This window comes from Berghia stephanieae, chromosome 1 (assembly GCF_034508935.2).
Source record: "Berghia stephanieae isolate SIO BIC M18660-M18661 chromosome 1, UCSD_Bste_1.3, whole genome shotgun sequence".
NCBI lineage: Eukaryota > Metazoa > Mollusca > Gastropoda > Nudibranchia > Aeolidiidae > Berghia > Berghia stephanieae.
In genome coordinates, this window is record NC_088360.1 from 90,502,005 (window position 1) to 90,519,564 (window position 17,560).

At 33.9% G+C, this 17,560-nt stretch overlaps 1 protein-coding gene across 4 annotated transcripts in view; it reads left to right on the forward strand.

The window, feature by feature from the left end:
• The window catches only part of LOC144961241 (inositol hexakisphosphate kinase 3-like), a 54,246-nt gene that overhangs the window by 23,196 nt on the left and 13,490 nt on the right, over positions 1–17,560 (forward strand). For 2 of the 4 annotated variants that reach the window (XM_078894518.1, XM_078894513.1), the window contains 2 exons: positions 12,561–12,861; positions 16,325–16,538. In XM_078894518.1, coding sequence (XP_078750644.1) covers positions 12,681–12,861; positions 16,325–16,538 — 395 coding nt within the window. In that variant the 5' untranslated portion in view covers positions 12,561–12,680. Of the gene's footprint in view, positions 1–9,376; positions 9,716–12,560; positions 12,862–16,324; positions 16,539–17,560 lie in introns of those variants that run through there. The other 2 variants (XM_078894507.1, XM_078894511.1) reach the window with 2 other exon arrangements.

Consider the following 17,560-nt stretch of genomic DNA (forward strand, 5'->3'; position numbering starts at 1 on the left):
TAGTTATAGTTATATTCACCACATTTGACTTGTAAATAAACGCACGTGTTAGCAATTTGTTATCTTTCCAACCGCAGTCACGTTCGAATGTCGGCATAACTTTAAATGTTATCAATACCAATATGAAGTTTTCTTCTTCGGTTCATCTGGTTTATCCGACGTGTTTATATTAGTTTGATTATTTGTTAGTTTTGTTGTTATGTAGATAAAATGTTTGTTTCTCGCTATCGACACTTTTAGGATATTTCAGCGCCATTTAAAGTGGAAGATTAGATATAGAAAAGTCAAAAGACTTTGATTAGCCAAAGCGGCACATAAAAAGTCGAGCAAAGGGGGACTAGCACAACGGAGATAAGACGTAGATGCAAGAGCAAAGTAACCTTGTGGCAAGTCTGAAACCATATTTAACTCACTCAACCCTTAACACCCACTACATATGTAGTTTACCCGAGTTACTTTTACCCCATGCCTGTTTATTACATTTTTTTTAAAGACAAATTATAGGCGTAGTATCTAAGCTAATGTTTTTAGTTTGTGCATGTTAATAGTAGTTGAATAAAAATATCTATGCACATGCTCATTTTTAATACATTTTTTTCAATTTTGAAAAGTAGCAAAAATCTCTAGGATTGAGTGAGTTAAGTTTCACACTGACACCACTAGGGGGGGGGGGGGGGCTCCGCCAAAATGGATACACTCAGATGTTTACAAGATATGCATAATAGTAAAATCCTAACAAAATTATATAGAGGTGATTTATTAGAAATAAAATGCCGTCTCTCACACCAAAAAAATGTAGTTCCATCCAACTGTTTCGCTTCGGCAAAAGACTCCTGCTGGCTTCTTTCAAAGTTTTGAAGAATAAAATGTTAACATTTTGACGAGTATTCACAATAATTTTTCGAAACTTTTAACAGGCCATTTTTGGTTTATTATGATATGCCCTGGATTTGTTGCAAGCATATCCCTAGATGTTTCAAACTGTGGATCGTAAAAGGACTGAACAAAAATAAAGATATAAATGCTCAATAAAAAGATAATTAGATAATAATAATAATAATAATAATAATAATAATAATAATAATAATAATAATAATAATAATAATAATAATAATAATAATAATAATAATAATAATAATAATAATAATAATAATAATAATAATAATAATAATGATGATAATAATAATATTAACAACAATAATTTTTTATAAAGAAGGAAGGAAAGGAAGGAAAAGAAACTCACATGAGACCTTTCGTGCTCAAATATTTCCACAGTCAATAATAAAAGGAAACTGGAGCTTTTTATATAGCACAATATCCTCTAAATGTGCTCAAAGCGCTTACAATGTTTCACAAGCCAATAGCAACACTTATCAAGTAGGCCAAGACATCCAAGGACTCAACTTTGTGTGCCACCTAGAGCGAGACTCGAACCAGGAACCAACAGTTTCGAAAGCGAGTGGTATACCACTAAACCACAAAGTCGCACGGATATAAACAAAACAACTTGTACTGTAACATAAAAGTTTGGAATTATAGATGTAGAAGTCTAACAATGTGTCATTTTCTCAAATCGTTGGAAATATGATAATTTCCATTCAGAATCAATAAAGTATATCATCTTAAAAGAATCATTGTTTTGATTATTGATTTTTATTTTTTTGGGGGGGGGGGAGGTTTTGGTTTTGTTTTTAATTTTTTATTATTTAAAAGAAATACATTTGTTTTTGTTTTTGTTTTTCTATTTCTTTCTGTTTGTCTTGCTTTCATTTTTAAGGTTATATTTTCTTTCTTTTCTTCTTTTTTTGTTTAAATTTTGGTTCGATACTTTTACATCATTCAAATACAAAGTAGTTTGTGTATCCTTCTAACAAAAGATACAATAAGCAAATTGCAACAAATAAAGTGATCGATAACTGTGTTGTACTTTGCAGAAGTAGAAGAATAGTGGAAAATTATCATCATGATCATGATCGCCACCACTGTCATCATCATCATCATCGTCGTCATCATCATCAACGGACTTAATGAATTGAAATTCAAATTCCCACTTTACTTAAGTAAAGTAAATGTATGTCTTTCGAAATGGGTTCCTATATGATAAATATTTAACAGCTCAGTGAATAGCCAAAATGACTTAAAGACGTCTTACTATAATCAAAATCGTTTCGTTTCATTATGTCTCGACTCAACGGTGATGATATATTACCTTCATTACATAGCGAGGAAATTATAATGTGTTTTTGTTTTGTTTGGGGGTTTTTTCAGCTAGAGGAGAGGGGTCGGTTCGATTTTTGGGAAAAGTAGAGGGTTGTGTGTGTGTGGGGGGGGGGGGGGGATAATTAATGGAAAAATACGAGCGGAGGATAATTTTCACTTTCTTTGATGTACGACACGTGTCTCAAGACGGACTATATTATTTGGTCAGCCATGAAATTTATATCAACGGTCAGGTTACCAAATCACTACTCGTGATTACATTTTGAATTACGCCCCAACAAACCCCGATAATTAAATAGTTCAGCTCGATTTCATTCTCCCAGCAGTCGCAGATAAAGAGAAGTCGTAACTGTATTTAGGTCATGCGAGTGTTTTGACTGAGGTTGTTATGTTATTCTTTTCTACTGTAGTTTTAGTGGAATGGCGTAATGTTTTGAATGGCGACGAGACGGGTGGTAAGAAAAACAAAGGGAGTTGTTTTCAGTTTTCAGCTCTTTCCATTGACGGTCGTGTTGTGTTTTATCGAGCTCCTTCTCGGTTGATGTTTCTTCTTTACTCTGTTTTTTTTTAAAACCCATTATTGTTTTGATGGGAAGATACCTTTGAGAACAGAAATATGATTATCTCTCTCTCTCTCTCTCTCTCTCTCTCTCTCTCTCTCTCTCTCTCTCTCTGCTCTCAATTTTTCTTTCGTCTTTCTTTTATTCGTCTTTTTTCAAGTCATATAATATTTGATTCTATTGATTGATCGTTTTGTTTATTGTTTTATTTATTTATTTATTTATTTATTTATTATTTATTTGTGTTGGTTTGCTTTATGATATTTTTTATTGATTGGGAATATTTTTTTTAGTTTGTTGTTTTTTTACATTGACTATTTCACACGTCTGATAATCGGAGTCAAATTATGGATGTGTTTGTTATTGTATCAATAAAGTTTTGAACTGTTTTTGGTTGTTTTGTTTTTTTTTTTTATCATCGCAACAACGAGACCACAACAGTGTGAATAATCCCACTCGTAAATAAATACGCACAGTTGTTTTGTGGAATTCTCTTTTTTTTTAAGTTAAAAGTAAAAGTAACGTTCGGCTAATCCATATACATCAGCCCATCAGTCAGCGTGCTGATTGTCGTAAAATCGATCGACTCCTTTTTTTGTTGTTGTTGTTTTTGTGTTGTTTATTATTTTTTTGAGGGGGAGGGTTGTTTTTGTTTTTAGCTTTTTTTGTGTGTGTGTTTTTTTATATTTTTATTGTTTGTTTTTTTTTATTATCTTGGTTGTTGTTTTATGTTATATATTTATTTTGGTAATTTTTTTGCATTTGTTTTGTTTTTCGGGGTTGTTTTTGTTTTTGTTTTTGTGGTTTTTGTTTTTTTTTTTGGGGGGGTGTCTAAAACCCCTTGGTCTTAAGTACTTTATTTTGACTTGTACTATGCCTTTAAACAAAGAGACACTAGCCTAGTGGAATTATGCGACTCTGACCATGACGTTTTTCAAAGAAGAAAAGGATTCACTCAATTTTAAGACATTCAGCACACTTTTAATGGGCACGATGAGTGGGTGAAGCAGCTATTACTTATACGCTTTAAAAAATGAATAAGAAGCAGAAGACATCCGCGTTTCAATGCATCACAGCTTTAATGAAATTAGAATTGAAAGCATGTGATCAGCATGTAGCCTTGTAGCCATGTAGTGACAGTATCAATTATTTTACCTGGAAGTTATTACACTTCAGATAAGACCATGTGTGGGTACGTTGAAAGCTGCACGTCTTGTAGTCATGATGAAATTCACAGTCTACAAGGAGAATTAAGCAAATATCATTTTATTACTATCCTTGCCAATGATTCGTGTGTGTGTGTGTGTGTGTGTGTGTGTGTGTTTGTGTGTGTGTGTGTGTTTGTGTGTGTGTGTCTGTGTGTGAGCGTAGCCATCGTTATGTAACTTTACGAAGGCCACGGTGTGAGAGAGAAAGTGTGTGTGTGTGTGTGTGAGAGAGAGTGTGGGTATGAGGGGTTTCTTTGTTATTGTTTTTTTTTTTTGCCATTCGTGTTTGTGAGTAATTCTCACTAAATTGTATTAACCAGACTATAAACTTTTAAGGTTACACAGAGTTTCGTGTGTGGGTCCGTTATACTTCCGGATAGCAATGTCGTGAGTTTCTAAGCAAGCGCACACTATCATAGAATAAATGCGTTTGGCTTTAGATTCTGTTTGAATGAAGTTGTTTTGTTGGGTTGTTTTGCTTTGTATTTGTTTGTTTGTTTTGTTATGATTTATTTAAAGCATTGTCATCGTTGCTATTTCTATGAGTCAGTCTGATTTTAAAGAAATAAATCTACATTCTTTCAACTCGTGTCCAAAATTTTCTCTCTTTTTATCTGCAATAGTCATGCTTTTCATCCCCTTCCACCCCCCCCCCCCCCCCCACCCCCCGACGAAATGTATAAATGTCCGTCTCTCTTGTAAAATCACTGTTTAAATAACTGACGGGTCGTGTTCCTCTTTGTTGAATGATGGACGTGTTTGTTTGATTGTTTTTGTTTTGTTTTTTGTTTTTTGCTTGTTTTTCTTTTTATTTGGTGACGATTGCTATTTGTTTTTGTTTGTTTGATTTCTTGCTGTGTTATTTGCTTGTTTTTTGGTTTTTCTTTATATTTTTAGGGGGGTTTGTTTTTGTTTGTTGTTTTTTTTTTTTGTTTGTTTGTTTGTTTTTTTTTGTTTTTTGTTTTTTTGTTTTATGTTTGTTGTTTTTTTGTTTTTTGTTTGAGGGGGTGAGAGGGAGAGTGAGAGAGATAGAGAGAGTCGGGGGGGGGGGGGGGATAAAAGAATATTTTTGGTTATTTCTATATATTCCCGCTATTCTGTTACGTGTGGCATTCGGCCTTCGTTCTTTTAATAATAGACCCTTGTCTGTATTGCACCATTACATCAGAGCGCTCCTAGTAAACAACATAGATTCTTGGATCGAATTCGTGGGCGTTTCACGGATTCCATTCTGTGCCATCCAAGCATGAGTAATATTACAGAGGACTCCGGATAAGACGATGCCCAGGGGAACCGAGAAAAAAATCGACTTATCCGAAAATCAACTTAACCGGAGTGTAACCAAATGAGCAAAAACGCATGTGAACAAAGCAAACCAATCTAGAATAAGTATGGCCCTTCATATCGCGCGGTCTCTGTAGTGGTCATCATAGGCTCCGACCCCCAATAGCCCCATAGAGGAATCAGAATACATAAAAATCGGAATTTGAGATTTAAAAAAAGCAGAATCAACTTACTATTATTGACTATGACATGCTTTGCAACAGAAAATGTAATAGACAATCCAAAAGTACTCAAATGATTAAAAATATAAAATGTGTAAAAATGTACAGATTGTGTAAAGACTAAGAATGGGGTCAAATAATAATAGAGAACACACAGGTCCTGGCCGTCTGAGAGCAGAGCATTGAATGGATGGATTTAACCATGACCTTGTCAGGACCCCCCCCCCCCCCCCCACACACACACACATACACCTAATCAAACAAACGCGCGTGCCGGTACACACACACACACACACGTACACGGGGCTAAAATTAAATAGGGAAAGAAGCTGACCGTACTCAATATTATTACCGATTGAAGCCAACATATAATATTACCAAGGTCATTGACCTCACGAATTGGAGTCACAATAATAATATTACTTCGGTCAACCCCCCTCCCAAACATATAATATTATCCGACATCAGCAGCACACACTTTGAAGGGACTAATCAGACACACAAAATGTGTGTTGATTGACCATAGGAGGTGCTGACGAAACAAGCCATAGCTCACTTTTTTTTCACTAGAGATTTTTTTTTTTTTCATTTTCCTCGATTGGGAAGGTGAAAAGCGGAATTTTTGCCTTGAATGTGGAATGTATACCAATTAAGTGAAATTATTCCGCGAAAAGCGGAAGGGTAGGAGCCTCTAGGTCAAGGTCATGTTTCTTGTAAATCGTCGAGACAGAAATAGCTGGTATGCCAATTTCCTATGCGATGATTTTCTGTCACATGCCAAACTTTCCAAATGCATCGAATCTTCCTTTTCCGCGATAGGTTTGCCATTGTAGTTGTAGACTTGACTTGAATTCTTGATAAAATTGATACTAATTAAGAGGGCCATTACATAGGATGGCCTGGGATTAGAACCAAAAAAAAAAAAAATCTTGAACTTGAAGTTGCGACAATGTAAAATTTGAGATGGAGAAATTAAAGTTGTTCAATACTGCTTATGTACATTGATCACGGACGTCAGGAAAAGCACCTACATCACATCGATATGCGCCAATCGTTCGCGGATATTCTTAACCACTGAAAATTCTTACTGGTAGCTTTTTTAACCAATGAAAATACTTGTTTATTTGTGATTTTATTGTAGTCATGAGTGATAAGAACATCGACTTAAGCGACATCGACTTATGTGGAGTTCATTTTTTTTTTACTAATGTTATATAGGAAGAAGGGGGAGGGACCAAGAAAAAAAATCGACTTGGGTAAAAATCGACTTAGGCAACGTCGACGTATCCAGAGTGCACTGTATATTATTAAAACGTAAAACCTTATACCGACATATCAATTGCTGTATAATCTACCTGTTATAATATGATGCGTGTAATTTGAGTAATCTGCTGTGTATTACTTTTATTTTTTAGATATATATTTTCTTTCTTGTATTTTATTTTATTTATTTATTTTGTAATATTTCGTGTTAGTTACATTCTTTCAAATACCTGCGTATTTAATTAATTTGACCACGTTGACTAAACCAATGAAAATATTAAGTTTTTGTTCTCTTTTTCATTTTTTTAAAAATAGTTTGTTATGACATTGCTTGTTTATTGTTGTTTGTTTTGTGTGTGTTTTTTTGTGATTTTTTTTTGTTTTGTTTTGTTTTTCTGTTCTCTTGTCAATTCAATACATGCTGATGATATGTATTTTTCTGCTTTAATGTCGTGTCAAATATGGTATTTGATTAAAGATCAGAATACCATTGGGATATCATGGCGAGGATCACTCTGACCTGTTCAATAAGGCGTCGTCGGCTGACATTTGTTTTTCTGTTCCGGATTTTAAAAGACAAAAAAAAGTTGTAATGACCTTATTTTGAGTATGAGTACTGAACGCACCGTGTCAGGAGGAGAATCCACCGTGCCTGAACAAAACGCTTTCTAAAAAAAGATTTGGTCAAAATTATTTTATAAATATTTTGTTAACTTCAACCAGCGATGAATCAAGACGTTCCCCAACTAGTCAAATAAAACATGAAACCTAATACTTCAGAAATAGTTACCATTTACTGACTAGTCGGGGATTGTCTTAATTCTTTGATATTTGAAGTGAACAATTCCCGCCTAACATGAAAATGGCGTTTTGTTCGTGTACGGAGAAATGCCAAAGAATCACCTGAAATAACCATTAGAAAGAGCTCTTGGGTACTGGAGTAGGTCATTAGAGCACGTCTTGAAGAATTGGCTATGTTGCTTTGTGTAGCATGAACCACACGGTGATTTAAATACTCATATGCTCCCTTTTCTCCTGCTTAACATATAATTACTTACCTTTTCAGTCTGTCATGTTGGGATTTGATTGTCATTGATCGATACGATTTTATCGTTTTTTTAAAATATCCTTACATTTATGGCTTTTGACACATTGGGGTCGATCAAAACGGTTTTCTTAATGGGGCGATGTATTTGGTTGGTAACCCTTGGATTAAAATTAAAACTTAATAAGTCTTTGAAATAATATGTTGACGATAGAACAAATTCTTCATATAATATTGTAGTATGAATATTGTGTTGGTTTAGAGTGAAAGTAGATATTATTATTCAAATGAAAATGAAGAGAAAGAAAAGTCAGATTTTCTCCGATTTACTGATTAGATCAATTCGTCGTCCTGGCTAGAAAACGGCACTGAGTTATCTAAAGGTGGACGCCAAATAATTGTGGTCTACGACCTTTTTTCTTTCTTCATCTCTTTCATTTAAAAAATGTTTACTTTTGTTTTTATCTATTTTTTTTTAAATATGTTGTTTTTATATCTGTGTGTGTGTGTGTGTGTGTGTGTGTGTGTGTGTGTGTTGTGTGTGGATATACTGTCTATGTGTGTACGCGCGTGCGTATGTGTTTGTATTAACGGCGAATATTAATATTATGCGTTGTTCTATTCTTGCTAAGCGCTCTGGTTACTCACACTTATTCATCCGCGTTGTTTTGCTTCTTATAGGGCTATCAATATTCAGTAATACACTATAGCTTCGTGACCGACGTTCCCTATAAATGTTAGTTATTTCCAATTGCATACAGATTTGTCTTTGTTTTGCTTTTGTTTGGTATGTTTTGTTTTTGTTTTGTTTTGTTTTTGTTCTTTTTTAGGTTTTGTTTTGTTTCTGTTTTTTTGTTTTGGGGGGTGGGGGTATTTCTTTTTTTTTTTTTTTTTTTTTTTTTTTTTTTTGTTAGTTTTTATGTTGTTTTCTTTTCTTTTCGTGTATGTTTGTTGTTTTTTTTAGATTTTTGTATTTTTTTTTGTTGTTTTTGTTTTTTTGTTTTACTTCTTTTTTGTGTGTGTTTTTTTATATTTGGTTTTGTTGACTGTCAGGTGTTCTTTGTTTTGAGAACGTGTAAATTGCGAAATTCGAGTATTTCTCTTCTTACTCACCAGTCACTCGGATCACTCTAAACTCACCTACGTTTCGCGTTTTATATTGTGTAACCAATCACCTCCAGACGGCATTATTTCGGGGTGTTTAATGTGGTAAAAATTGAATTTATAATCAAAACTATCAGACTTGGGTCAAGTTTTCATGTTTTATTGAGGTGAATGGATAAATAAATATATAGTACTTTGGAGTGCTAGAAACCAAGATTTCCTATTTTTGATCAATTTAGCTTTGGTTTGATCAATTAGTATATTGTTCATCCCATCATGTTACTGTTTTGCGATAATGGGTGATATATCAAATATAACATTTTGTAGCATTGACATTGAAAGGATAAAAATATCATTGGCTTCTTTATTTGGTTTTCATTGTAATACCCATTATATTATAAGCTGCTGTGCGCCAACGATGTGGAAATAATTTTTGTTTTTGTAATAGCTACTTGTTTTTATCCGTTTTGCAGACAGACATTGATTGCTCTATCTATCTTTGTGGCTGATTTCAATATCGTCTGCCATTTCCCCACCTCAGGTACCCAAGTTATGTCAACACTAGGGCGTAAGAAGGCATGAGATAGATAGATACCCGTGATCGGTGATGTATAGATACATACACACATGCTACATTTCTTCTCCTTATACTCGAATGGATCGTGTTCTAGAGCGTGCAAAGGTGCAATCTCCCTTATATTGCAGGTGTTATGTTACTATTACTATTACCACTATTTTACTGTTACATTATTCGTCATTTTGCTCATCAGACGGTTTTTGATTCTCTGGATGAAGTGTTTTGGTAACGAGGTGGGTGTGACACTGTGCTGGTATTTGCTAATCAAAGCTGCTTGACATTTCGTCTTCTGTTTTTCCCGATGTGTGATTCCATTAATAGAATACTATTTTTGTTTTGTTTTTTGTTTGTATTCTTTCATTTTTCTTATTTTTTAATATTTAATTTCGGTTATTTTCAGTGAATCTGCCTTTATGACTGATTTCGGTGTTGTTGCATCTAGTGGTGTACAGTAAACCGATTCTAAGAATCTTGTAGATTTTATCTTTTTAAGTTTCCCTGAGAGATAGTAAATGTTTTATACAATATAACAAATCATATGGGTATTGTTATACAGGGTGTCCATCAAGTCTGGGTACATGGTAATAGTACAAATTCCTCTTTAAAAACTCTTATCTTATTCGATTGAGATGTAATTGAATAGTATTTTAACTATACACGACCTCTTCCTCAGTGAAGAAAAGCATCATTCAGACAAATCTCCACAATCTATAGCATAAATGAATAAATATAAATAGATGGGGAAGTACATGTCCCCAGACTTTGTGGACACCCTGTATTATAATTAATGTACTAAGGTTATATGCTTATATTAGGTTTCCTTCTATGTGATTCCCGAAGAAGACAAAGGAGAGTTTAACCATGATTGCTTGAAAAATAAATAGCCTGAACGTATCGCATTTATTTATTGTCTTTAACCGCCGAAAATGATAACAACCTCTTCGCCAATTTAAGCAACGTCAATATGCTATTTACGTGATTCAATGGGATGATTAATTGATTATGTTTTGAAGTGGGCTTTGTTTAGATTACGGATGCGAATTTGCTAATTGCCGCAATTTCAGGTAAATTTGAAAATCCATTCAATCACTGTTAAACCTCATCAATGTTTGGAGGTGCTCTTGTAGATGTGCTTGAAAGAGAGAGAGAGAGAGAGAGAGAGAGAGAGAGAGAGAGAGAGAGAGAGAGAGAGAGAGAGTATTAGTCAATTAGTTATGAGATTCTGTTGAGGATTGTAGTGGGGTTTTTTTCCCTTTTTGTTTTGTTGGATTTATTTTTTTTTTTTTGGGGGGGGGGGGGGGGGGGGGGGGAAGGGGGTTGTTTTTTGTTGTTTTCTTTTTTTTTGGGTAGTTTTTTTGTTGTTGTTGTTTTGTTTTTTTTTGGTTTTGTTGTTTTTTCTTTCTATTTTTTAAATTTGTGTCTAAACGCACGCACTGGTGTGTATGTGGGGTAATGCGTGTATGTGTTTGTGTGTGTGTGTGTGTGTTTGGTTTGTGCTTGTGTGTGCTTGTGCGTGCGTGCGAGTCGTCAGCGTAAGGAAACATGTTTAATCCCTCGGAGTAGATTAAACATTTCTTGATTTTGATGGTTTGTTTTGGTGTATTTTTCTATTATCTTTTCTTTTCCTTTTTCCCTACTACGGAGAACAAATTATTATTGTTATTGTTATAATTTCTATCTACTGACATTTATGATGTCTATGAACATTCAAATATTAATCACCTTCAAGCTTAATGTCTGTTGAGTGCTCTACTCAGTTTGAATGTCAAATAGATGTAACGACTTTTCCAGTCCATTAAGAAGTTATGTTACGTGACCAATAATTTAATTATAATTATTTTTTTTTTATTGTTCATTTTTGTCTCTTTTTTTTTTTTGTTTTTTTTTTTTTTTTTTGGTCAGAAAACTTAAATTAGACCTTAAGGAGACTTAGTTTTGTTTTTTAAGTTTTTAAGGGTTTTACGGCACTTGCAACACATTAAGGTCATATGAACGCCAGTAAAAAGGAAGAAAATGGGATAGTTTTTAGCGAGCTATGGTTTCATTTTAATCTCATCGAATGTGAAATTAATCTGGCCAAAATAAAACACCATTGTACAGCAGAGTTGTATAAATATGTTGTTTTGTTTGTTGGTTTTGTGTGTGTGTTTGTGTGTGTGTGAGTGTGTTTTCTCTTCTTTTGTGTGTTTGTTTTTTGTTTTGTTTGTTTTTTGGAGGGTTTTTTTTTTCTCAAGCGGGTCTTAAGAATTTTATCAAAGCCTCTGAATTATTTACATATTTACATTTAATTGACATGTTCATTCAGAGATTAGTAATGAAATTACCTTTGTTCCCTTTTAACAAATAAAATACATAATGTAAGACAATGTACGCATTCAAGGCAATGAGGACATTTAAATTTTACAATTGGTTTTATAACAGGGCTGCCAAATCCCGTCTTTTGTACATGTGTGTGTGTGTGTGTGTGTGTGTATCTTCGCGCATTGAGCATCACCCAGTGATGAAAATGCGCGTTATAAATGTCATGTATTATCATTATTATTATTATAATTGGGGGGAAAGTTGATAGAAGTTTGATATGTTTATGATTATGATTTTTTCCTGGCTTCAAATTGAACTCAGTTCTGAACTATTTTAAGGTGATAGTTTAGATAATAGATAATGCTGAAAATTATACGTTTCAGTGTTTTACAATTTTTTTCTTTAAACTCGATTTTGTTTTGTCCAGAAGTATTTTCCTTTAAAGCCGTGGAGCTGGAGTTTATCCTAGTTTCTATAGCCTGAAATGGACAATAGCAAGTGCTTTTGGTAGTACTTTCCGCCAAATATAGCAGACCTAGCTACTCAATCACTGTTGGGTGAACAAGGGAGGAAGGTCAGAAAAAAATATCTTGTCTTCATCCGAGCTCAATCGAGGTCCCTTTACGTGTGAAGCGAGTGCTGTACCGACTGAGTTATTGGCACCCCCTTGTTCCTTCAAGTATACAGAATATTTTGTTTTGACAGGTCTGACACTTTATATGATACCAGACAATGATGACATTTTTAAACACGTCCATTTCACTCCTTTCTTTCCAGACTGTAAGAAGTCAATGCTTCGCGGTAAAGCCACCGCGACCAAAGACCTTCTGCCCCATCCACCACCCATTCAGCTACCTGAAGTTTGCTGGTTGGGCCAGCCGTCCAGGGCCCTATGATATGAACTGGCCCCCACCGGCAGGGGCGCACCTCTTGGCCCCGTTTGACCACCAAGTAGCAGGGCAGTCTTCCATGCTGAGATATGACGAGTCCACTGTTTGTAAACCCCTGATAACCAGAGAGCATTTTGTCTATCAGACCCTCCCCGAGTGCTTGAGAGAATTTACAGCTGAGTATAGAGGTGAGTATTGCGATTTCAAGAACGTTTCATTCAAGATAGATAAAGAAATAAGGCATGTCCATTTGGACTTGGGTCGAGTTCCAGGTGTACGTTTCGAAATATCCGGGGGCGGGGGATCTCACTTATTGATTTTATTATCATTTTTTCCTAACTTAAAAAAAAGAGAGATTATGGATGATGGAAACAACACCCAAACTGAAAGGAGGTCGTGTATGTCTTTTATTATAGTTATACCACAAAAGACATGTATTTAATTCTGTTAGGGTTTATCAATTTTGGGGGTCATCGATGGAATTGGTTAATTGGAAGGATCTCTAAGTAATGCTGCTCTCCCAATGGAGTGACTTGGACCGTATTGTTGTTTTCCTATTATTATTATTATTTTGTTTTTTAAAAATATTTTTTTATTTATTATTATATATATTATTATTATTATTATTATTATTATTATTATTATTATTATTATTATTATTATTATTATTATTATTAATATTATTATTATTATTATTATTTATTATTATTATTATTATTATTATTATTATTATTATCATTTTTATTATTATTATTATCTGTAATATTAATTTTGTGATTGTTGTTGATGTTGATGATTGTGATGATTTTATTGCAGAGGTTATTACAGTTGTGCTGTTGATGTTTTTGTGATTTTTATTAAACCTACAAGTTATCAGCACTCATTTATTTTGCACTCACTTATATTCACACAACACTGACGTTGTTGTTGTTGTTGTTGTTGTTGTTGTTGTTGTTGTTGTTGTTGATTAGTCAACAATAGTTAACATCAAAATGTCAAAGTCAGCAAAGGGTTATGAACCTGTTAGCATTGATCAAGACTGACAGTCATCAGATAACTGCAATTACTATCTGAATCCGGTTTTTACTGGTTAAAATTCACAATATACAATTTTTTCAATACATAAACAATTGTACAGTAAGAGTAAGACCTCAATAAACACCCACCATTATGCCATCAATCTCTTTTATTGTCAACTTGATGACAAGCATGGTTTGTACATTAAATGAATGATAAAACTATTTGTCAAGCCCTTAAATATACCATGGTCCTATTCGGTTTGTATGAGACATGTGACACAAAATTTTGTTGTCATTTAATATGTATTAAAAAGAAAAAAGAAAGAAATATTTTATCGTATGAAATATGCATTTTTTAAGTTTTAAATATTCATCGCCAGATTTGCTTGGTTAAGGTTAGTCAGGTTGTTTATGAATGAAATGAGACATTATAAGGAAATGAGCAAAAAAATAAATAAGAAGCATAAAATGAGTTGATAAGAAACAATCCTGTGTCTAACAGATCTTGCAGATTTTTCAATTTATTATTTCCCTCCCATTCAATTTTCGGGTAATTTTTATTATTGCTTTGTTACCCTATAATTTAGTTCGTAGACACAGATGAATACGATGAAGATTTAGTATAAGAAAAACCAAATGAGGGACGGAACCAAACTGCATGTAATTGGCACAATTATTATTCATTTTATCGTTTTGCATTGTCAACAGTTTCTTATTTACTGTTGCTTTTCTATTTATTATCTTTTTTTATATTATTTTCAATTTTATTGATGTTTGAATTGATATATGCTGTATGTTTTCTATTTATTTTCTTTTTTTTAAATATTATTTTCAATTTTATTGATGTTTGATTTGATATATGCTGTATGTCATTTGAGCATAATTGTCTGCCATGCTTCCTACATGGCAATAATCGCCAATTAAAAATACTCTGACTACTTCCATCATGATTCTCATCATGTCCCATCTTTCAGTGGGAAAACAAACATTGAATTATTATATAATGATACATAGTCGCCTTGTTATTTCTTGAACCATTTTATAGTCTATTTCACATGGTTTCCCTCTTCCACATGGTGGGCAGGAAGACACTTGTTATGTTTTCTATCCCCCTATATCTGTTTTCTGATTTGCTCTCTCTCTCTCACTCTCTCTCTCTCTCTCTCTCTCTCTCTCTCTCTCTCTCTCTCTCTCTCTCTCTCTCTCTCTCTCTCTCTCTCTCTCTCTCTCTCTCTCTCTCTCTCTTTTTTTTTTTTTTGTCTTGGAATGGGATTACTTGTGTTTGTCCTGGCCCTTGCCAAAATTCTTGGCTGAGAGGGAAACAGTCAAATTTATAGCGTTAATTTTGGGAGATAATATTTTTTTTCCTTGTAAATCATCTCTTTGTTTTGTAAAGAAAGTCCTATTATTTGTTTTCAACATATCTTATAAACATTTGAATGTATTCCTCTTACCTGTGCTGGTATCTGGATGAGATTTTTAGGAGATATTAAACTAAGCATATAGATGGTCTGCTCTTGGAATCTACGTCTTTTCTCTATTTGAGTCAGTTCCCCTTTGTCTTACGTTTTCTTGGGTGTTTTAATTGTAATTCTATAATTTTTTTGGCTATCACATTATCTACCTTTTTACTGGCGCTGATATGGCCTAAATGTGTTACTGCGTCGTAAAACCCTTAAAAACATACAAAAACATCTCTCTCTCTCTCTCTCTCTCTCTCTCTCTCTCTCTCTCTCTCTCTCTCTCTCTCTCTCTCTCTCTCTCTCTCCCTCTCTCTCTCTCTCTCTCTCTCTCTCTCTCTCTCTCTCTCTCTCTCCCTCCCTCCCTCCCTCCCTCCCTTTTTTGTATGTCTGTTCTATCATTGAATTGATTTTTTATTCCTATGTATTATTGGTTTCTTCACCCCAGCACTAGCCAAACATAAATTTTAAATTTATAAAGCATGACAGAGCAAATATTTCCATATCGGGAGATTGGCAATGATGAACCTCTAATGGTGCAAATACAAACATGCGATATCTCATTATTCCTCCAACTGGACATCTGCACTTAATTTTTAGGCACTAGAATGTGCGTTTAGAAGTATGTGTATACTAACATCGTATATACAGTGAAAAAAAATGCTTTATTCAGATAATATTATTATGACTTTAGATTTGTTAAAGTTTGTCAATTTATTTTGAATACAGTTAGACGATAAAACATTTTTTTAAAAATAATAAATTGCTAATGTAATGTATTTTTTATAACTAGCACAAAAACAACAAAAAATAAAAATTTGCGTACTTTTTACAATTTGGGTATGTTTTACAAATTAATCTTTTTGTGTTTGATTGTCTCCCCTGAGATTTGAAGACAAGCATGAACAGACAATGAAGGATTGTCGTGACTCTTCTTTTGTATTGTTTTTTTTTTTTTAATTAAATGTATGTATTTCATGCATTGTATGTGTGGTTTAGGATGGATAATACGGTATGTTTTGAATTCATTCACTCATTCATTCAGTTTCAGTTTCAGAAATATGAATAAAAAGTGATATGTCCACATATTTTTGGATTATTTTAATTTCTAGAAACTTGTTCATGTTTTGATTTTGGTTTTGATTTTTTGATTTTTAAAAAATTCTTTACAGGAGAATTAGAAGTGGGTCTGGCAGAGAAAGATGGCTACCTCCAATTGTACGGGCTCTGTGTGAAAGACGATTCCAATGAAGATCTGTGTCAGTGTTCCCTCCAACAGGGAAACATTGGTTGGGAAGACACAACCACTTTGGATGTATCCAAGCTTGGGAGTGGTTACCCGTCGACAACAATCAATATTGCATCTGATGTCGGGGATCAAAGCCGGTATGTTCCAATCGAAGCTGAAGAATCCCAATTGTCATATGTTTGGGACACATGTGTCTGAGAGATTGCTGGTTATAATAACTCATTATATATATATATATATATAAATATATATATATATATATATATATATATATATATATATATATATATATATATATATATATATATATATATATATATGATGTGCTGTTTTGAGATATGGGCAGTAACATATTTTATTTAGTTTATGTTTTTGGGCCTTCAAAAAAAATACTTTCGACAAAACGAAACTGAATTGATGGCTTGTATTTGTCATTTAAGAATAAACTTTTAATTGAATGAGAAATGAATAGATCTCCTGAAATGCACGACCCCTTGTCTCTCAAACGCTAAATAGGAAAGTGAGTGGAGCAGGCACTTATGTTGGTAACAACAAGATATGAAGTGAGTAGAAAAGTGCCAGAAGACAATAGAGAATAAAAAAATTTTTTTTTTTTTTCGCGGTGGTGGTGGGGTTTGAACCTGCGACCTTATTGGTACGACAACTCCGCCTGGCAGGTGAGAGCGTGGCTCTACCGTGTGAGCTATCCACGAACACAAAAATATTCGTTTCAAACCCAAAGTCATTTCTAGATCCCTCTCTCACCCACTTCTTGAGATCGCCGATTCGTTCACCACCATCGCGAAGTAATTTTGACCAGCAGTTAAGCCCAATAGCCAATATTCTCATCACAAACATATAACATAGAAACGATTGAGACATTGAGTATGCTCCGGTGTATGGGGTGAATTTTTAATTCAGGAAAGTGAGTGGAGCAGGCACTTATGTTGGTAACAACAAGATATGAAGTGAGTAGAAAAGTGCCAGAAGACAATAGAGAATAAAAAAAATTTTTCGCGGTGGTGGTGGGGTTTGAACTTGCGACCTTATTGGTACGACAACTCCGCCTGGCAGGTGAGAGCGTGGCTCTACCGTGTGAGCTATCCACGAACACAAAAATATTCGTTTCAAACCCAAAGTCATTTCTAGATCCCTCTCT